Genomic DNA, 23373 nt, shown 5'->3' on the forward strand with positions numbered 1-23373 from the left:
ATTGAATGTGTACTGTAAGGGATTTGTGCTCCAATTGGCTCTCCATAGTTAAACCACAACTTAAAATCAGGGTGCAAAATACTAATGAGCATAATTGACATGTATTCTTATGATAATTCATAATTATGGCATCACTTGTTTGCTTTAGTTAAGATTGACTTCAATCCATTTAACAAGGCTCCAGGGTAAGAGGGCACTTGACTATCAATGAACACATATGCATTCAGAAAAGTTTCAATCTCTTTGGCCAACATTATAAATGCATAGCAAGTTTAGGGTACTAAAATTACCAAAATATGAACTAAAACCATGGTGAAGCTTCAAGGTGGCAGGGATTCCCTGATTTTCATTTTTAACAGTAAAAAGAAACAAAAGGGAAGAAAAACAAAAACAATGAGAGAAGAGTACTAAAAAGGGGGTATGGGTTGTTTTACCCTTTATTTCACAGTCATTGCATTGAGAAAAATTCACATCAACTGTTTCTAGGTCACATTGCCCTCTCCATATCAAAATATCCTGGCGCTGCCCCGAGAGAAGAGGCAAAAATCAAAGAAAGGTATACATTTGGTGAGTTCTTTGTTTTAAGGGCATATTTAACCACACAATGGGCTTGATTTTCATGTAATATACACATTCTTTATCTTTAGTAGGAGCAAATTCTATAGTTTGAGACATGTTGAAGGAGTGTCATGTACAAAGGACACACATGAAAATATGTTATTCAGGTATCCTTTTAACTAGTAGTCATATGTGCATACAGACTTTTTTAGAGTGATATTTAGTTGTGTGTCCCAACTGGCCTTATTTATGTTAACAACATTGAAATCAATCATCATCTTTTTAATTATATATTTCCCCTTCATGAAAGGCTCAGTAATAAGAATTTCGATGTCATATAAAGTGCCTTGCAAGTAGAGTAAACACTCACATATCTATTCATCTTAGGAATTATCCTATGAATTGATGGAAGAGTCAGTATTAGAATTTGCAATCAATTGGATTCGATCGGAATCAATGAATGATAGCAGGGGCGTCGATCCATTTTTCAGATTGGGGGGGCAAAATCATGACTCACCCCCCCCACACACATAACACACACACACACCCACACATATATATTTGTGTGTGTGTGTGACTCATGAGAAAAAGACACATATCTCACCAAGAAATGAATGCGAGCGCAAAGCGCGAGCTGAAATTTTTTAGTATACTGAACTGAAAACAGGAAAGAGGTACCTGTTAAGGACTGTTTGTATAGTAACTCATGAGGAGAATACATATCTCACTACACAGATGATGCGAGTGCCGAGAGCGAGATGAAATTTCTTTATGTTCTTACCTGAAAGCTTGATATTCTAAGCATTTTTGGTACCAATGATTAAGATGGGTGTCTAAAATAACAATAGATGCGAGCGCGAAGCGCGAGCTGAAAATTTTGATATTTCAAACTGAAACAAATTGACAGTTTAATGGACGTTTTTAATAAAGAACAAGATACATATCCAACAAAAGATTATTGCAAATCGAAGCGGGAGTTCTTTTGTGGTTTAGAACTGAAAACGGGACATTCTATTTACCTATTTAATCATGAAAAGTATGGGTTTTTTGTTACATAAATGATGCGAGCGCGAACTGAAAATTTTTATATTCCAATCTGAAAAGCGGACGATTTTAAATGAAGAACAAGTTGTGTATATAAATCTCCCTTGCTGATTTCTGTTAAACATTACAATCTTATTTCATTTTTGCACACATTTGGAATTATTTCCATTGGTGGGGCGATCGCCCCCCTGCCCCCCAAGGATCGACGCCTCTGAATGATAGAGGAATAAATAAATATCCACCAATCTGTGTAGATTCATATAAGTTATTATGAGAATGCCTGTTGAATGCAATATGACATTCAATGGAAATAGCACTTACTTCTCATTAACTTATGAGACAATCGAACAGTCACTTCAAAATATTATTTTTTTTGTATAAAAATGACATAGGAATAAATAAACTCTACTTGAAAGAATGTCAATGGAGCTGGATTTTTACTGCCACACTTGAACAGATTTATCAAGACAATGAGAAGGATGGATGGATTGTGAATTGCATCCATGCTTGGTAGAGGCTTTGGCTTGAAGAGCTAAACTAACTTGTTTACCTCCAGAACACACTTAGCTGTATTTGTAAAAGTCAGAATGAGAGGTGACTGCATGGCTAATGAACACTGATACATTGAGATAGTCTGTTTTGAGTTGGTGTCTTGATTGATGTGTGCCTGAAGTCAAATCTTCAAGCATTGGTAAGACCTTTCCTGCCAAAGCATACACAAGACTTTTGAACGGTGGTAGAGTACAGGTACAGGCAATTCTGGGTACAACTACAGCAGAAACAGGGAAGTCTTTGCTAAGCTGTGGTCAATTACCAAACAGACCTGCGTAGAGGCCGGAGAGGAAAAAAGAATAATGTTCTTCCATGTGACATCAATCTATTTCCCTTTTTTCCTGCCTCTCCTACCAGGATGTCCATCAGGCGAGGGTGAAGCACCTATGGTGATCTGACCCTCTTGGATCTCTTGCCTGGTCTTATCAGGAGTCTTGTTTAAGGTTTCCTGGGCCTCCAGGAAGAACATCAGATCCCTCAGTTGCTCCTTCAAATCCTTGATCTCCTGCAAGATATACATGAGTTTAATGATATTAATGATGATGACAGTGATCGATGATGATGATGGTGATGATGGTGATGATGATGATGATGGTGGTGATGATGATGATGGTGATTGATGATGGTGATGATGATGATGATGGTGATGATGATGATGGTGATGATGATGATGATGGTGATGATGAAGATGATGATAATGATGATGATGAAGAAGATGATGATGATGATGATGAGCATTTGTATAATGTAGTGATCAACACACGGGACCTTTATGAGGAGAACATTCCAAAAACAGTTCCCAATCTGCAAAATATCATAGATACTGACTGCATGTCATTTGGATGTAGAACTGAATTAGCTTTAGGTTAACATTTTTTGACATTTTGAGGAGGTTTTACAAAAAACTTGCAATAGACTTGCAAGCATTATAGAGAGATCTAATACATTTCCTTCCTGTGACAGCTATACCTAAATTCAATACAATTCACTTGAGTATCCAGGATGGAAAAGTCCTATTGCTCACATTACCAGATCTTACCTCTGAAAAAAAATATATCACAGGTAAACTAATATCAGGACTTACCTCTGTTTTTGCTTTGCTCTCGTCATCCAACCTCTTTTCAAGTGCAGTGACCTTTGTTTGCCAGTCAGCTTGATTTGCTCGAAGACACTTATTCATCTGAAAAACAGAGATTTTTACAAACTGATCAATCCACTAATCACTTCATCAATTCTACAATATTACATTAGTGACTGCCAAGTTCGTAATAATAAATGGACAAATAGGACATTTTACTTTAAAGCAGCTCTTAAGTTTTAAAGATGACATATAAATTTTCAAAATTTATTGATGATCAATAATTCTACTCCTACCTTTCGGAAGAGATATGGTCTCAAAGGTCACAAACTTGCAGGGGAGTAAACTACATGTATAATTCACAAACAGAATAAAATGGCAGTGGCAAAAATATGGGCCAGTAAATCAAGCAAGAAAACAAAAAATATCTCGCTGGGTACTATTATTTCCATAGCTCTACTAGGTTGATAAAAGTTTGAAAGATAGTATCATTTTAAAGTTAGAGAATATAGATCTTAAAATGGTTACATTCTCATTGTCTTTGGTGACACTGATTTCCTTATGTAATTCTAGTGGTCCACTGGTGTGAAAGGAATCGCACTGCTGACCAGCAGCAGTTGGTCACCAATGCACAACCCACTTTGACTCTACCCTAATGATCAGAATCATTGTTGGACATTTGTGATTGTAAATATGTGTGTACCAGGGTCAAGGAATGTGCAGTTGAGGAGAATGCATTTGAGTGGTTGGTACATAGGCCCGGATTCACAAAGGTGGGTTTTAAAAACCTCAGTTGAACCAATGGTTTATGCAGATTTCCTGTATAAATTATGCTTATTTACCACGTACATTAAAAAATGTCCAATGCTAATGCTCGCTTTTGTCGCAGTGCGCCAAATTAAAACCTATTGCCATGGTTAAGTATGCTATTTTATTCATGAGTCCACTCTTCAAACAGTGGACTCATGAATAAAATAGCGTATCTAACATGGTAACAGGCATCAATTTGGCACACTGTGACAAAAGGGCACATCAGCATTGGAATTTTTAATACACGCGCCCGATACGCGGTAATTAGCATAATTTATACAGGAAATCTGCATAAGCCATGGATTCAACGTGGGTTTTCAAAACCACCTTTGTGAATTCGAGCCATTGAGAACTAAGGGAATGATATACAATATAGGGGCAGTTTACAAATAAGTGCATTATAGAAGTTGGAATAACAGTGTATTAGGTGATGCAAAATAGTGTCTTTACAGATATTTAATACAGCTATCTCTTGTACATATTCCATTGAGAAAAAGATGTAAAAATGCTCAAATAGCCCACTACAGTAATGGTACAGTCGCTTTCACATACCTCCAATTCTTCTGAAAGCTGATTTAAGACCTTGCCTAATTTATCAGACATAAAGGAACACTTCTTATCAAGCAGCTGTTTTTCCTTGAGACTTTTCTGCATTTCTCTCTCCACTCTGTCTCTTTCTTCCATCAATTTTCTGGACCGGACTTCTATCTCAGATACCTAAGAACCAAGAATCAATTAAAAATCAATTATGTTTCCTAATTGAAATTGATGAATGTGTTAATAAAAGTTGTAGTAGAAATAGCAGGAAAAGGGTTAGGGAAGAGGGACAAGAGATGAATTGTTAACTGCAAGCAGTCTTAATTTGAGTCCCTGCCACTGCTAAATCAAGATAATACTAGACATGTAACTGCTGAAATTTTCAATGGACTCCCATGGCCTTTGAACTTGTGACATCATAATCTAATCAGATCATCCTTATGCATACCGGTATACATACATGAGCCAGGAAAGTTTGAAGTTGGGAAATCAAATCATTGGCGTTCATCCGAAATGTCAATTATGGTTTGAGATTTTTACAGAAAATGAACGTACAAGTCCTATTCTGTTCACAACTAAATTTCTAGGCAGCAATTTATTTTAGTTTCTAAGATATGAAGGGATTTCCACAGCGATGCCATACAAATGGTTGATAAAATGCACAAATCCCACTGGAAACGTGTACTGTAGCAAAGCAGACAACAGCTGCGAGCACTTAATATGCAAATGCGTGGTCAGCCATACTGTCATATAGACACTGCATTGACGTTGCACATGAAAATGCGATACAACTGATCATGCATATTGAAATATCGTGGTCAGGGTTGATGCATCCCCTATAGCATTTTTGTACAGGGAACATCTAAACCGCTCAAACTGAAATTACAAGCATGTAGCTTATTTGCGATACTTTCTCTGATCCTTGGTTTTGTGTAAACATAAAGATACCAATGTCAAGCAATTTTCTTGGGCTTTTCAACCATGTATTTTTTTAGCAATGAATAAATTTTAAGTCAATTTTCTTTGTGAATTCCGGCCAGTCGTTACATAGAAATGCTAAAATTCAACAGTCAAACACATGACTAAACATACCTGTGCTAAAGCATCACTTTCTATCCTTGTCATCTTCTCTTCATAGTAGAGCCGTTGGGATTCAAGCTGGCTATTCAACAAGTAAGTATACTGCAGATTGACAGGAAAATACATATAAAATTATTTAAACAGGATTTTTCAAAAATAAAAATGTATCGCAAGAACCATGCACCTCTTAATGCTTTTTTAGAGATGATAGGAGGAAAAGGTGAGAGTTGTGGCTGCACGAAAGAAACCCATCAGGAAGTGGAAGAAGACTGAACTGGATGTCTATGATCTTCCACACTGTTTTTTTTTTCTGACACATTTGGATATTATTCATAGGTTTGACATTTTGCCCAAAAGTTTTCAAAAGTTGGAAATCATGCCTCATATCATCAGAAGGAAACCAGTGTATCCAAAGAGAATAAAGGAGTTACGAATTTTTTATGAGACTTGGTAGTAGCCCACCAAGGAATTCCCAGCTATCAAGCTCCTCTGAGGGCAGAGATATTGCTGCTGTTCAACCAACGGATCAGCATGCATCAATAAAAAATCTTTTTCAAATTCTCCCGCCAAATTGAAAGCCATCATTAGTGACAAATTGCAAAAAGTCTTACATTCACCAGAGTTATCCAGGAGATAGTGGATGCTGTCTACAAAGTGTGTTTGACAAGCTAGAAGGTGAATTACATTCTGCTTTCCAGCTGGACCTAGAATCCAAGAAAATCTAAGCTTCAAGAATTAGAACGACAGCAGTTGCAGAAAAGTAAAATGACATTAACAAAACCCTTGTCAACCAGAGACAATACAGTTGAAGAAATTGTCTGTTACCACCACATGATGGAATCAGTGAATGGGAATACTGATGCTGTGATTATAGATTAGTCCAGTGAAATCAACCTTTCTCTTCAATTAACATCGCAAAATACAAAAGAAGGTGTACAAGCTAGTCCAAGAGTTAGCATTGTGAAATTTTCTACATACAATGCCAAAGATCAAAGAATCAACAACGATCGAAACCTCGAAACACAAGAATGAACATTCAAGAAGACTTGACCGCCAAGAGATTAGATTCTTCTTTTCAATGCACGGAAAGTCGGAAACAGGACCATGTGAGAAAAAAAAAACTGATCTCAGACGGAAAGATTTCAGCTATCACCAAGGATGATCTGAAAGTGATCATTCAAAGCAAACATGACATTGAAACCTTCTAAATTTCAAAATTTTAGAAAAAGGACACAGCTGATTGTTACAATGGATTATAGATTTTCATATGTAAAATAACAACCTGTGACATAAACTACAAGAATGCTGCATTGTATTAATATATAATTTTCAATAAAGCAAGTTTGTCACTTAATTCTAATTTTTAGTCTATTTCTATCAATCTGTATTTGATCAAATACAAAAGATTAACAATGAAAAATGCAGCAATGAAATAAAAACTATAATATTGTCAATTTAAAGCATTAAAGAGGAACAAAAAGACTACATTGGTTTCAATGGAATAACTAGGGCCCTGTAACATGTAGCTTAGTGATTAATTGGGCTAATTCTATGATTTGTTGCTTTGATCAATCACTTAGTTTAATGTTACAGGCCCCAGAAATCAAGAAGGTGGCATCACAAAAAAGATGTTATCATGCACCTATCATCTCCTTACCTCTAGTGTAAGGGAATCAAACTTCTCATCACATTCCGGCTGTCCATCTCCTCTCTCCCATTCTACTGGCTTCCCATCACCTTTACTCTGAACCAGTCTATGCACGTAATTATCTATAAAAACAGAAAGTAATAATAATTTAAATTTCATCTATTTCCTCTCAAGAGATCAACAGATAAAAATACATATACACAGACTCTAACATTATATGAAAGAGAAAAAAAAAGAACGGCATATATATGCTAAATGTATATATACTAAAAGGAAAGTTAACCTTGTCTTAAAGGAGGAGCGAAATGACCAACACTGTGTGTGGTCCATAATTGACTGTGCACTATACTTTTCCTAAAATATACTTTTCAAGCTAAAATAATACAGAAAACCTGATTTCATTTGTATAGAGAAATCATACAGAGAAAAATGGTAAGAAAATAAGGACTTGTTTTGCTACTTCGTATAAACAAAATCCGATATGAATGTATCGAATAGGGGATTAGTGTGTTATCACACCAAAAGGGAAGCCATATAATATGTCATATTAGATAAGGAACACTAAATCTTATAGTAATACTTGGGGCCCGTATTACAAAGAGTTGTGATTGATCCGATCAATCACAACTATGGACGGCCAGCGAGGTCAACATCTATTATGCATGTTTGTTCAAAATATTTTCTCGCTTTGATGTATATTCATGCATTCATTGTTTTCTTGAAAATTCACTTCTCTTTACTCACAAAGGACATTGTGCAAATTTTTATGTAGAAAAAAATTATGAGACTGATGGATTTCCATAGAGTTATGTTTAATTGGATCAATTGTAACTCTTTGTAAGACGGGCCCTAGATATTGAATAAAGCACTACTTTCATCTACATATAAATCAAGTCCTCCGAATAGCAGCCCTTGATTATCTGTAAAATTCTGGTACACTACATTTTAAATAATCAGCATCCAGTCCGCATATACTATTCATGAAAGGGCAATCACGGCTAGACATAAATCAATCCTACCAAGTGACTTACCCCCAGCATAGTCCCAGACTCTCTGTTTACCAAGTTGCATTGCGTAGGTATGTTGAGTGTCTTCAAAATGATGATATGCATGGGCCTCTACGTATCTCCCACATCCTATGTGACCACATATCAGACAGATCCACAGGCTCTGCAAACACAAAGGCCCAAATTCACAAAGGTGGTTTTTAAAACCATCGGTTTAACCCCTGGTTTCTGCAGATTTCTTGTGTAAATTGCGCTTATTTACCATGCTTGTTAAAATATGTCCAATGCTGATGCGCGTTTTTTTTTTTAATTTTGTCAATATGCATGCATGCATCAAGTCTGATATTCAGATATCAAATATTGCACAATGATGCAGTTCAATATCAAACTTTTGGATCAATTATAAAAGTTGCCTGGGTATCTTTTCGGAGAGAATGGGAACTAAACACAACAACATTTGGTTTGATTTAAAGAAAAACTGAGATAGCTTTATAAAAAGAATCCCAGCACATCAGATTAAAAATTGATTAAATATTTCTTCAAACAACCAATTGTATATGATCAAACTTACCTCTTGAGCTCCACATTGAAAGCATTTATTATCTACTGATGGCTCGGGTGTCTGGTTATATCTACATACAGGACAACTGTGATAAAAACAAAACAAAGAAGTCTACTTGAACTCAAGACCACCAATGAAATATAAAAGATAGAACTAGGGAAAATACATGAAGGCAAGAGGTGATTAACCACTAAATATTTTTGTCTCAATCAATTGTTACTCTCAATTGTTATTTGTTCCAATAGGAAGTGTCCTTCATCAGAAACAGAAATATAAAGAATGAAATTAGATATACCGGTATGATAAACAATTTAACACATATTTTGCAAGGAAAATCACAGAATAATACTTCATCACGTTCATGAATTTAAAGCTAAGCAGAGTAAACTCTTAATATTTCTGACATGAAAAATAACAGGAGCTGATCTCCTCATGAAGGAGTAAATTGACTTTCATTTCAATATAAATTGCAAATAAAATAAATTTCAACTTTAATTCAACTACTTTTTTTATCATAGAACACTGAGCTGCTATAAAATAAAAACAACTTGAACCCCACCCCCCCAAAAAAAAACAAATCAAAATAATATGAAAGGATAGGAAAATTTTTCTCTAGTACAAAAATGTGATGTCACACTCCTTCATTCCCATGTTCCAGATAGTTTGAAATAACAATGTCTGCTATCAATACAGGTTCCTGGATGTAAATCACTCAGTACATGTCTAGTGCAAGGACTACTTGTTCTAAACTTTTGACGTACTATAACATTAGACTGTAAATATTCTAATTTTGGTACTCTATAACATAATAAATAACTAGGTACCGTAAATGAATTAGCATTTTCACAACATCCAATTATTAGTAAGGCGATACTGTAAACATTCATGTTGGTTTCATAAAAAAGTAGCCTGTTTCATGAAACCACTTGGATAACCCAAAGAATTAACACATATTTTTATGGGATGCCCCAAATTTTGAATTTGAGACTGTTTGATGAAACCAGCCCTAGGACCAGATAACATACCTTGTATCTCCCCACTTGGTGAGGCAGCTACCATGGAATGTATGATTACACAAGATAGTAAGGATACCCTCTACTGAATCCTCCATCCTCTCCAAGCAAATATTGCACGTTGGTAGCTCGGTGAGGCCTGGAGTAGCAAGACTAGCTCCCTAAAAATATGAAAAAGTAGAAAATGCATGTATGGGTCAAAGATTGGTTATTCAGTCAAGTCTGGGACCTGATGCATAAAGAGGTGCAATAAGAAAATTATTTTAAAAAACACAGATTATTTTTTCAACCAATTTGATGCATGCATCTGAGTCTTGCATTTGATATTTTCAAGTGACATTTGCATTTATTTCATATCAATTATATCTCACTACATCTCAATAAACAATATATTATAAAATTAGCTTAGCCATGATTCAAAGTAAAAGTGAAACATCATTGTGCATTCTTTCACATTTCTGACCTTCACTCTGAGTCTATATTCTTATCTTGGAAAAAAGTGTGTTCATTATCAATTTCCAAGAAATATGACGATCATTGAATAAAAAATATTACTGCAACTACTTCAAGTCCATCTGCCATCTGAAAAAAGTTTTTAAAATAGACACACAAAGTTCAAAACAATAATGAAATGTTATGGAATGAACAAAATTACTCACCTCACATGACTTCATGCACTCTACCCTTGAAACAAAGACTAAATAGCAGACAAAGTCATCAAATGAGTTGTATGGTTTACCATTATATTCTTTGTAGAACTCATCTGCATGGCTCTGAAAAGTTCAAAGGTTTAAAGCAACAAATTTTAAATAACACACTGGCAATTACATTTTAGTAGTAGTAGTTGAAGCATAAGTAGAAGAAGTAGAGTAGTAGTAGTAGTAGTAGGAGTAGTAGTAGAAGTAGTACATGTTGTAGTAGTAGTAGTAGTAGTAGTAGTAGTAGTAGTAGTAGTAGTAGTAGTAGTAGTAGTAGTAGAAGTAGTAGTAGTAGTAGTAGTAGTAGTAGTAGTAGTAGCAGCAGCAGCAGTAGCAGAAAAAGATATAGTAGCAGCAGCAGCAGTTTGTAGTAGTACTTGATTAGCACAAGACTTATCTGTACATGTACATAGACAAACAGAAATTTACATATTTACAGAACTACTTTTTACTCTTACACTACATACACTGAGTTAGACTGCCCCACTGTCACATTGGTCATTTAGTTTTTCTATTCTATCTATTTAGTGGCAATAAGCAAAATAATTGTTTACAATTTTTAAAAGTATAAGAATTCATGTCTGTGACTCAGATTCCAAAGCTCGTTTTCAAGATGACTAGAATAATACCCGTAATAATAAACAATAATAATAATAATCGTGAATTCCATGGCCACACATTTTTTTTTCTCCTGTGTGTTTTTTTTATCCAATTTGCCATAAACTGAAGAACAAGAAACCACAAAGTCAAGTACAAGAAATAAATTGCTATTTTATTCAAAACATCAGGGTCGTCTTTTCCTGCACATAATGCACAGACACATGTATATTGTAATTGTGAACATCTGTCTCAAAACCATGAACAAATCGCCAGACAATGTTCTCATAATTAGCCAAAAAATCATTTGGTTTTCAAAAAATAAAATTCAGAAAATTACCTCTCCAAAAGAGAAGCTCTTCTCATGGAATTTTAAGAGTAAAAAAAAAGGAAAGAAACCTAAACAAGCAAGATACATGGGTTTCATTGAGACGAACGGGTCCGGGGTATTTCTTCTCAGATTGCTAAAAAATTCACATAACTTGCATAGTATGCATAAATAATGGTTGAGTGAATCATCAACTTCAAATCATGTTTTTGTCTTATTCTTCACTCTTACTGAAATTTCTCTAAATTTAATCGATTACATCTGAAGGTTACTGCTGATCACTTTTGACAAGCTATATATCACTTGAAAGCTAAGGATTCGAACCACAGGAAAATATCTAAATTCAATCTATCCAACTTCCAACTTATTGTGCATTTTGAAGCAGATGGTCCCAATTTCATGATGTTACATTTACCCACCTGATTTCTGAACTTAATAAGAGTCATGTATTGGTTTGGGTTGGAATCTCTGATGATTCGGATGTGTTCTATGCCCTCAGCCAAAGGAGAAAAGAACTGAAGTAGATCATGACATATAAGAGATGCCGGGACAGCCAGAGCACAGATCATATCACTGCGAATGATGCCTTCGTCTAGAGACGTCATGTGACTGATCACAAACAAAACAAATAGATTTTGACATTTAGGTGTGCAAGTAAAATATCAAAGTACCTTGGTGATTACTAATTATTCTAAGAAAAAGAATAAGAATCATTATTCGATTTAAATCAGTACTTTGATTCATAAATCAAATTTGATAAGGCTGTCACATCTGAATTTTTTTGCCAGTGTATGTCAGGTATAAAATCTATGACAAGCCATTTACTTACATGTATAATCTAATCTCTTCAAGAACGGATGGCCACAGGTACAGTGGGTCAGCATACAGTGTCCAGGTACAACAGCCCCTTTATTAAGACAGTACCCCCGTGTTAAAATCATGCATGTTCTGCTAGCTGCTACTCCAAGGCGAGAAACTTATTACTTTTCTCTATACAGCAGTTGTATGAAATATTGCTCAGGGAGGTTTAGTTTCAAGGTTTGGGCATGGACTTGTGCGGTATCAAAAGATCATTACAGTTTATGATTTTTGCTTTCAAATACTTTCTTTTTTTCGTACAAAAAAGTGAAGTGCTGAAAGGAAAAAAAACTATCAGGAAGACACCCATTTTATAAGCCAAATGCCAGAGTATTTTTTGCTGATCATGAGACTCCATACTTACTTCTCTTTGAAAAGATGGACTATTCCCTTTGTAATATCCACCACAGGATTCCCTGAAAAAAATGGTATTCTTCTTCTGATCTGCGTCAGTGGACTTTTGCTTGATCTGCCGCCCTCACTGGCTTCAGACGACACGGTTGGAGGACTAATGCTTGATGATACATGTCGAACAGAGCTATCAACTTGAGGCACAACTCTAGGGCGACTCTTACTCGAAGCCTCGCCTTTCTTAGCTTTGCCCTCTAAGTTTTGTCCTTTGCTCTCCGATCTTTGTCCTTTGTTCTCTGTGCACTGAACTTTGTCAGACTCTGAGTTTTGACCTTTGTCCTTGTCTGTGCTTAGAGAGTCTTCATCAGTACTATCAAGAGATATGATTTCACTAGTAGTAGTGGTGTCACTACATAGACTGTCCCCCTTTACAGGCTTAAAAGTCGATGATTGATTAATTTGACTTTGTCTTTCCTTGGATGAACGCCATTTGTCGGTTTCTTTCACCCCAGCAAGAGCTTTGGCATAGCTTGGTTTAGGATCTTCCTTGACCTGATCTGTGCACTCATCCTCGTATCTTTCTGGAAGATAAAAATATCAATGCTTAGCTTGCATAATGAGGAAATAGTTTCTCTTATTGAAATAAGCTAGGATGGTAACGGTTAGGGAAATTTACTATCACTTTGGTACATCAGAAATTGATTACGAAGGCAAATCAATATAACTAAAAACTTCAAAGTGGTTTCTCATTCTAAGCCTTCATCATAGGAAGCAATTTTTTTAGAATGATTGTTTACTGATCTGTGTAAATGTTTACATACTGAATTTTAATGCCTAATCAAATTTACTGTTGCATATCTTACCTGCAGATGAACAAGTACTTCAATAAAGTTTTGGATGTTAACTTCCAGAAAAGAGATATTCATCTTACTCATCAAGTTATTCAAGTCTCTCTCATAATAAAAGCTAACTAAAAATATCAGAAACGAGGAGGAGAAAGCCCCGGGGAAAAAGCTTGGGGAAAAAACATACCCTAAACACATTTGACTAGTCTTAAAAAAAATGCTTTGGAAAAAAAACTACCCTAAATACATTTGACCCCCCCTCCCCCCACGATTGACCAGTCTTTCAAACCATCCTTTTTTGATGAAAATCTGTGTTTTTTATACCCTGAACAAGTGCACGCATGGCCCGTGTCCATAAGTGAAAAAACACCCCTTTAAACATGTTTTTTGGGGGGCCATGCATATGTACAGCAATATATTTGACTGCCCCCCCCCCCCCCCGGAATACTTCTCAGTTTTAATCCGACCTGCATTCATAGTCTGCCATGGACAAAACCGAATTCCAATATCAAACTTCCTCAGCAAGTGTCAACATTCCAATACACATATATCTCTCTATCTATTACAAGACAGAATTCCAATATCAAACTTCCCGAGAAAGCCTTTACATCCCATTACACTAGGCCTATCTATCTCTCTATCTCTTACAAGACAGAATTCCAATATTATCAAACTTCCCCAGCAAGCCTTTACATCTCATTAAACTATCTATATCTCTATCTCTTACAAGACAGAATTCTAATATCAAACTTCCCCAGCAAGCCTTTACATCCCATTAAACTATCTATATCTCTATCTATTACAACTTTACAAGACAGCCTTCCCCAGCAAGCCTTTATCTATCTATCTATCTATCAACAGAATTCCAAGATCAAACTTCCCCATCAAGCCTTTACATCACATTACACTATCTATCTCAGTTTTTCTTTCATACTTTATAATTTGCACAAAATTCTTAAGTTTTTAAAGTTGAAACAGAAAGAAATTAAAAAATCATGAGTTCAATACATTAAGGTTAAGAGCTTTTAAGCCCAATTATTTAACACTTAGCAAAATCATTTTCTCTGACAGTGTATAATGATAGAGCTGTGCAGTCTCAAAATGGCACCAACAACGAAATTACAACAAATTATAATCGACTTTAATAAATGTGACATCATGGCTGGCAGGCCCTTACACACAATTTGTACATTTCAATAGCAAATATCTAATACAAATAATACATTTTTCATCAATGTTCTCATCTAAAGGGCATAAAGTTAGGTGTTTCTAGATTTCTTTATAAAGATTATGCCTGCCTCCTGTTATATCAGTGTAGCTTTACAACCTATTCTTCCCCACATCAGGCAAAAATATTTGAGGTTTTACCTGTACAGTGAATTTCAAGAAATTAACTTGGTTATCAGAGAAAAAAGATGTGGCTTGTTTACTTCACTGTAACAAATGTTGTGCAAATGGGAATAACCCATCCCCTTCCCAAAATAAATTCCAGCTGATTTGACCGTAGATTCATTCCCAGTTAAAATTACCTTCAACATTGTAGGTTTCAATCTGGATCTCTGTCTCTTCCCTTTTCCCGATGCATTTCTCCAAGATGGCTTCGGTGCTCTCTGCCTTGGCCAGGATTGGATGACTACGTCCATCTTCATCCACTTTCTCCCATGCCACTGAAGGTTTGTCACTGAGGGCATCATGTCGTTTGGCCATCAGAGAAGGAGGAGGTGAAGAAGACAGCAGTGGTGGACTCTCTGCCATCGCGTCTGCTCCTGCACGAAAATCAAACAAAACCTAGTTAATCTCAAAAATTCTAATGGCACAATTTGATTACCGGTAAATCAAATAGAGTTCTAGATAAATCTACCCTTAAAAAATGATATTTTAAAAGAGTTGAATTGAATGATTTAATGTCTCAATTCTCAAAATTATAACTTACATGTAAATCACTAGGAAGACTAACATTATCATGCCTTAGGTATGTTGCTAGGCTATTTCAATTTCAACCAAATACTCTATTCTACCATGGCTACTGAAAATGAACTCCCTACGTTCCGAGTAATAATGTTCAACAAAATTAATAACTTAAACAGCTAACAGTTAGGCTATCAACTGTGACAAAATTAGGACTAATTTGCCCCCAGGGGGAAGGGGGGCAGTCAAATGTATTGCTGTACATATACGTGACCAAATTATTTCCAAACACCCCCTAAACAAGTTTTTTTCTCCGTGTGCAAAATAACCCCCTAAACAAATTTTTCATGGGCTTTATTCACACTATTTGGCCCCTAAACTAATTGTTGCCAGAATATGACCTTGGGGGAAAAAAGCTTGGGAAAAAACATACTCTTAACATGCTTGAATATCTTTTTAAAAAAAGCTTCGGAAAAAAACATACCCTAAATATGTTTGACCCGGCCCCGCGACTGACCAGTCATTCAAAACCATCCTTTTTCTTGAATGAAAATCAGTGTTTTTGATATCCTTAACAAGTGCACACGCAGCCCACGTATAAAACTGAAAAAAATTAAAACCGCCCCTTTAAATGCATTTTTCTTTGGTCAAGCATGTCTACAGCAATATATTTGACTGCCCCCCCCCCTGGGCTAACTTGTTAATAATTTAGAAGACCGCAGATCTACCTCTTGAATATGAAAATGATTTTGGAATTGGAGAGTTGTCGTTAACAGAAATTCTGATGATACACAATGAAACAGACATCATCAAAATACAGAACTGTTCCAATGATCCCGAGCTTAGCTCTAAAGCCTCTATCCTAAATCTAATTTAAATAAAACAACACTTTTTTCTGTTTAACCACTGGATCCGGCAGTTCCCAGTCCAGAAGATCGAGAGTGTAGGAAATCCCCGCGACCCCGGCCAGGGAAGAAGAGTGATGTCCGATCAGCCGATTGTCCCCTTGGCCTGGCCCTGCTGCTTATTTTCTCTTGTCTTAAGAGACTAGACTATTCTAGGTAGAACTTTGAAGATGAAACCAATGTAGACCGTATTTAGTGTTAGCCAACAACATGTCCAAAAACTGTTTTCGCAAATACAGACATCATCATGATCAAGCAAAACATTGTTTTTCGTTTCCAATCACGCAGCGTACGAGTATTGCTTCATAATGCATTCAGCTTCAGCTTAGCTTCCGGGTTAACAAAGCGCACCGGAGACAACCAACTCCTATTCAATAATATACATCTCTATGCTCCTAATGTAAGCACAATTCAGTTCCTCGATATTATTCATTCAATCATAAAATATGAAGAGTTATTTAAATTCTTATTTCAGAAAAAGATACAATGATTATGTTTCTGTCTCAAATGTTTCTTTTTACCATTTTATTTTCATAGATTTATTGAGATAGTTTAACTATAATTTCATAATAACAAAACAGCAGACGACAAAAAAGTGCGTCGACTCTACTACCGGTAACCTTAATAAATAGGATCAAGGACAGGATCGGACCGGTGACCGGGGCACAGTGGTGGTATTACCTTATAAGTCACACAAGAATCGACTTTCTTAATTATTTACCATGACAAATACATCCTCAAATTCATGCCTGGAATATCTTCTATCACCATCTTCTATTTCAAGTCTTGTGGAATCATGGCTTAAAGAAGATATCCCCAGTTTCGATTATGGAGGAATTGTTGTGGGAGAAAAGGAAGAGACAGCGGTACTCTTGTGCAAGTCACCCGGAGTTCTGGCGGGGGTTCCGTTCTTCAACGCGGTGTTTAAGGCAGTTGACTGCGAGGTGCATTGGCAGACAAAAGAAGGGGCTTTTTTGGAACCAATCTTTCTAGCGGCTATTGTGAAAGGCAAAGCTCGGAATATTCTCATGGGTGAAAGATCTGCTTTGAATTGTATAGCAAGGGCCAGTGGGGTAGCAACTTTGGCAAGAAATCTGAGAAATCTAGCTGATAAATCAGATTGGAAAGGCCGTGTTGCTGGGACTCGCAAGACAACCCCAGGATTTAGGATGGTTGAGAAATATGCTTTATTGGTGGGTGGGGCTGATACCCATAGATACGACTTATCATCTATGATCATGCTGAAGGATAATCATATATGGTCTGCTGGAAGTATAACACAGGTAATGATGCATGCATGTTTTTACATATGAATTTATGACCTAGTACTACTACTAGTAGTAATATTTATTTTAGAAAGTGATCAGGGGGGGGTATTCTGAAAAGTCTCGTAAGTTTCCACTTAAATATCCTTTTAAGTTACCCATTTAATGGAGCGCTAATGTACCTCCAAATTCGTATTCTGAAAACTCTATTAGCACTCAATTAAGTCCCTTTAGGCCACTCCCCTACTGAGCCGAATTAACCAATCAAATGCGCTCTTACAACGTTACTTTTTCTCCTTGCGCGCAGTGTCTCTTCACTTTGCTGCCTTGCAGCGCAGCGCCCGGCTGCTGTAGGTGCACTGCACCCACTGATCTCAGTGACTGCACCACGATCTTGATGATACAAATAATTTTTGCTGAAAAATAATGCTTAAGCATATTTGCATCGGAGATTAGAGGTTCGTTATGTTGTTGAAATTAACTGTTGTCTTTTCCCTTTCTCTCTCATTTATTGTACCTTTGTGCTTTTCTCTTTTTTTCGAACGCGTTCTGATTTTCACAACCCCCTATCCATTGAATCCATTTGTAGCTTTCTTTCTTTCTTTTTCTTTTTTTTTTTACAATATTTTATTTGCCTCTGTCTCGGGGCCATGATAGGGGGGGTCTTCTTTAACTTAATTCCTACTTATTCTAAAAACTACATACTTTTCATTTATATGAGAAATCTTCTCCAACAAAATTTGAATAAACATATTTTAAAAATCAAACAAGCATAATTTAAAAAAAGCCGAAATTTTATTGAAATTTGATGTACAAACGTTATGACATAGGTTTTTATAGGTGGAGAAAACGATGGCATCACTTCACTATTTTTTTCTTTTGTATTTTATTCTATATTCGTTTAAATACTAAAGGGGTCTATGCTTATTTTTTCATTGTCAGAAACAAGGTTTAATTCACTCCTGCACATTGCTGCATCTGCCGTGATTTGGCAATTTCATTATTGTCAAAAAAAGTGTGCAAAAACAAAATAGTTTATGATGCTAATAATAAAAGAAAATATAGAAAAATAATAGTCATGTTTTCCCTATAAGTACACAAATATTTCTGTCTCCCTTTTCCCCTTTTCTAATTTATTTATTACCAAATATAGTCCCTAGGCCTTATTCCTTATTTTACTTGTTTCTATACACCACCTTTTCCCCCTTTATTCTATTCCCTTTTTAGCTCTCTCCTTTATTCTCTTCCTTCCTCCTAGTATTAAACCGATTTGATGATATTTATACGAAATGAAAGCAACATTTAGCAAGATATGGTGAGACTTAATGGACCTCTTATCACCATTATCTTTCCCCACTGGAAAGTCCGCTAATTGAGCGCTATAGGGCCGTCTGCACCATCCCGAGTTTTCAAATTAGCGCGCTATTTCTGATCCGGCAAATTATCCCGATCTGAAAAATCTCGAGATTGTTTGTAATGCAGACGCAATTATCGCGCTAGTTCGTAGGATTAATCTCGAGATTGCAATCCCAAGTCAACTCGGGTTTATTTGCAAAATAGCGCGCTATTTACGAATTATCGCGCTAATTCGTAGGTGCAGACGCACTCGGGTTTGGACTCGGGTTAATTTATTCATGACCTTCAGTCCATAATGCAATTCGCGTTCCATTTCCGCCTTGGTAAAACATAAACAGCGATTATACCGAACGCATGCGAAAGTCAACTTTTTTATCATAGCGTTCATCAATTCCCCAATCAGCAACGATGGTGTCAAGCCCCCCGTGAATGGATTTTGGGAGAGACCAGACCGATGGGGGAGGCGCTCATTATCGACGATGGTCATAGTCAATAACAATACTGACAGCATTGTCGTCTTATTCCTTCGCAAAATGTGAGCAAATAGCATTTCTTTCATGTCTTTCCTCCCCTCTCTCTCTCTCCCCCTCTGTCGTTGCCTCGGAGTCCGCCATCAAGAATACTTCACTCGCTTATAATTATAGCGCGGCTGAGCTGAGAGGATTGTTGCATAACAACGGTCGAATTCGGCGAAAGAGTACATGTACTTGATTGCATATCGCAGGAAGTTATTCAAAAGCGCGGGCCGTTGAAACTCCAAGATCGAAAGTGCGCATGCTCGGAATATCGGGCTTGTTGCCTCGCTCGAGCAAGAATCGCTCTTCGTGCGATGGTGGAGACGGGGTTTCTTGAATCTCGAGATTAATCGCGAAGAGGGCCGATCGGGCTAAAATCTCGAGATTGAGCAAACTCGGGATGGTGCAGCACCGCCTTATGAGACTTTTCAGAATACCAAAAGTCTCATAACTACTCAATTAAGTCTTCGCGCGGTCATAACGCGCAGTATTGCAAGTGCGCGCAACGCAACCCTGCCAAATAAGGAAAGGGGCACTTAAGAAGTTAAGTGACTTTTCAGAATACCAAAATGCTAATTGAGCGCTAATTGACCGCTAATTGAGCTTTCAGAATACCGCCCCAGGTATTCAGGCTAAAATGGCCATGATCATGAAATTCTGAAAATGTGTGATATGCGATGTTATGTTATACCAAGGTTTAGACCCTATATAGGCCTACTTCTATCTAAATAAAAATGTATGGAGTGAAAGACAAATCCCATTATTATTAGGCCTATTATTATCATGATCATGATCATCATGATCATCATCATTTTCATCATATCTTCATCATCATCATCACCATCTTCATTTTAATTATTATTGTTATTGTTATTATTATTATTGTTGTTGTTATTATTATTGCTATTAATAGATATGAATTAAATGTATTCATTAAAAATATACATTTCAAAGTGCCCATATGGGAAAAAATAAATATTTCACACAAATTCTGTTAATGTTGTGGTTGTATCATAATAATCATACTAAATCTATGCTTCTATACTTCAATGGGCCCAAACTTGAGTTCTCTTTTCCACTTAGAACAAAAATTATTTTTCCTCACATGCTCACTTCTAGACAATAGTTAACTCCAGAAAAGTACCTCTGTCAAGACTGATGTAAATGAAATTCCCACTAACCCTATTTTTATTGGAGCTTTCCTTCACTCTGTTTTAGAGTAATTGGCGGTAGCCTTGACAAGCTTTAATCCAATTTTCGTTACCTCCTCAACTCTTTGATTAAATAGTGTCTTCATTTGATGTATTTAGATTTTAGCTGTCATTGATTTTTTTTTCTATGCTGCATTTGTATTTTTTGTTACAAGCATATGGATTTAGTTAAGTATACAGATGTTGATCTTTTAAGGCCTAATTAAAGGTCACATCAATAATGAGTAAGTTCATCTTATATGACAGGCTGTGAAAAATGCAAGAAAAGCTGGAGGATTCTCAATCAAGATTGAAGTGGAATGTCGGAGTCTGGAGGAAGCCAGAGAGGCAGCGTCAGCAGGGGCCGAGATCATCATGCTGGATAATTTTGCACCAGAGGTAAAAGAACATTGAATGAGGAGAGGATGGTGAAGGCAAGTGAGAGAGAAGAGAGAGAGAGAAACAGACAGAGGGAGGGGGCGGGGGTAAGAGAACATGAGAGAGAGAGGGGCAGAAATAAGTAATTTTTATGTAATAAGAGAAGGTATGTAGTAATTTTGAGGAGGAAAATATAATCATCTTTGGGGGTAAGGATAATTACAGCTGGTGGATTGAGAAAGAAGAGTGATGAAGACAGAAATCGAGTGATGAGGAAGGGGGTTGACTAAAGATTGGTTGTTACGAATATGTAGATTCTTTGAGACTGCACACTTTTTATCTGATCACATTTGTTCCATAGTATGAAATATTTCTTCTTTTTTTTTCTTTTAGATTATTCACTTTTCACCATTATACTACAGTTTTGTTAAATTGTTTTGTAAACAATATTTTTATATTAAATCTTTCTTGTGTGCTACAAAGAGAGCCCATGCTCATACAGTCCATGTCAGCATTCCTGCAGAATTTCATACAATAAAAGCATTGTGTCATCTCTTTCATTTTCAATTATCTCTATAAATACCATGCATCCTTTCATTTTATGAATTCCCACATTAACAGGCAGCAGCATCGGCAGCCAGGCAACTCAAGACAGAATTCCCTCATCTTCTGCTCGAGGCAAGTGGCGGGATCACAGAAGAATCCCTCCCAACATTCTGCATCCCAGACATCGATGTTATTTCGACCAGCAGACTCACCCAAGGTTATCCTGTGGTAGACTTCTCCTTGAAGATTAGAAAAGAAGGCCATGATCCAAGAAATCCATTGGTGCAAAGTTAACCCAAATGAAAAGTTGACTTATTAAGAAAATAAAAACACAGGGAAAACTGAAATTAACTTGCACAAATAGTTAGAAAGTTGAGAGTTTTTCAGTCTTTCAAAATCTTATAGGGATTTCAAATTGGCTGCATAGGTAATTAAAATATAATATTTTGATTTCCTTCCAAAGGGTCAAGATGCCTGGGAGATAAAACCAAAATTATGATGATTTATTTTAATTCATAATGAATATTCAATGTTTCAACTTATATCAATTTCATAATGACGGAGCTCTTTCATTAATGAAACCAAATATAGTCAAATCATGGTGATTTATATTCACATATTTGTAAACTCAAATTCTACATAAAATATGGAAAAATATGAAAATGTTCATTTTTATCTTTAGAAAAAAAAAAGAATATAAAAGATAAAGTGTTTGACATCATTAGCTCTCTCAATTTGCAGAAGGCCAGTCATGAGAATTTTTTTTTGAAATGAAGCAAAACCTATTCATGTCTCTTATTATTCATCAAATTTTTATGAAATTTTTAGGGTTAGCTTTTTTTGTGTTATTTGATCTTGCATGAGCTTTTTGCTGGGATAGACTTATAAGGTTCATCAAGCTAAGTAGTGAAAGCTAAATAATATAAATTTACATGAAACTGATTAAAAATTCACATTACAACTTGACTGTCAATGCAAGAGATTAATGATATTCAACTCAGGTTTTCTTGCTTCTTTTCAATGTTTTTTTTTCAATTCAATACCATGTATCACCTTTCATGTGTTCACAATGTTGGGTGCTTTTATTCATGTGGGCAGTGTCTTGTTGAATGTACCAAGATTTTGAAGGGCCAGACATAGCATATGGGGCAAAAATATTTGAAAATCTGTGAGTGATCGAAGTGAGCAAGCATAAATTTGACCATTTAGTTGCAATAATCTAATTTTAATTTATTTTTTGATAGATTATATTTAGATAGTAATATCATAGTTTAACTTTTCCCTTGCTTTTCATTCTTTTTCTCATTTTTTTTGTTGGTAAAACCTTTGGGTTCTATGGTCCCATCTGTATGCCAGGGGGTGGGGGTGTAAAGGATATAAAGACTGAAATCTATTCCTGATCTTAAATATTAAGCCAATAGCTTTCATTTCAATTTCAGTTTTTAGGCTTGTATGTTTACCAATTAATTTGAGCTTTTATCAATATGAGATATTTTTATTTTGCTCTAATAGGAAATATTCATTCTACTTGATATTTTGCTTCAAAAATTGTATTCACCCACATGTGGAGTGTACTAGGCTCATCACTAACATAGTTTTATGGTGCTGGTAAACTCTTTAGAATTTTAATATCTTTTTCATAGACTATAGGTTCAGGGTTATTTCTAGTTTTTTAAGTCTGTTTTTTTAAATCAAATTTAATTGATTAAATTTTTTTTTACAAATATTATATTGTTTTGAAGGG

The 23373-nt window shown here is 35.9% G+C and overlaps 2 protein-coding genes across 2 annotated transcripts; one reads left to right on the forward strand and one right to left on the reverse strand.

Annotated features, from left to right (window-relative positions):
• Nucleotides 1-1773: 1773 nt before the first annotated feature.
• LOC121408821 (BRCA1-associated protein-like) lies at nucleotides 1774-16695 on the reverse strand. Its single transcript, XM_041600476.1, has 13 exons — nucleotides 16203-16695; nucleotides 15096-15332; nucleotides 12735-13302; nucleotides 11932-12121; nucleotides 10549-10662; nucleotides 9902-10050; nucleotides 8886-8961; nucleotides 8339-8477; nucleotides 7317-7429; nucleotides 5672-5761; nucleotides 4595-4759; nucleotides 3239-3334; nucleotides 1774-2659 (listed from the first exon to the last, which is right to left on the reverse strand). Exons 1-13 carry the CDS (start codon nucleotides 16282-16284, stop codon nucleotides 2480-2482), a joined length of 2199 nt encoding a protein of 732 aa, XP_041456410.1. The 5' UTR covers nucleotides 16285-16695; the 3' UTR covers nucleotides 1774-2479.
• A 305-nt stretch (nucleotides 16696-17000) lies between these two features.
• LOC121408823 (nicotinate-nucleotide pyrophosphorylase [carboxylating]-like) lies at nucleotides 17001-22669 on the forward strand. Its single transcript, XM_041600477.1, has 3 exons — nucleotides 17001-17662; nucleotides 20973-21104; nucleotides 21705-22669. Exons 1-3 carry the CDS (start codon nucleotides 17102-17104, stop codon nucleotides 21921-21923), a joined length of 912 nt encoding a protein of 303 aa, XP_041456411.1. The 5' UTR covers nucleotides 17001-17101; the 3' UTR covers nucleotides 21924-22669.
• Nucleotides 22670-23373: the final 704 nt, after the last annotated feature.

This window comes from Lytechinus variegatus, chromosome 2, assembly GCF_018143015.1.
Source record: "Lytechinus variegatus isolate NC3 chromosome 2, Lvar_3.0, whole genome shotgun sequence".
Taxonomy (NCBI): Eukaryota; Metazoa; Echinodermata; class Echinoidea; order Temnopleuroida; family Toxopneustidae; genus Lytechinus; species Lytechinus variegatus.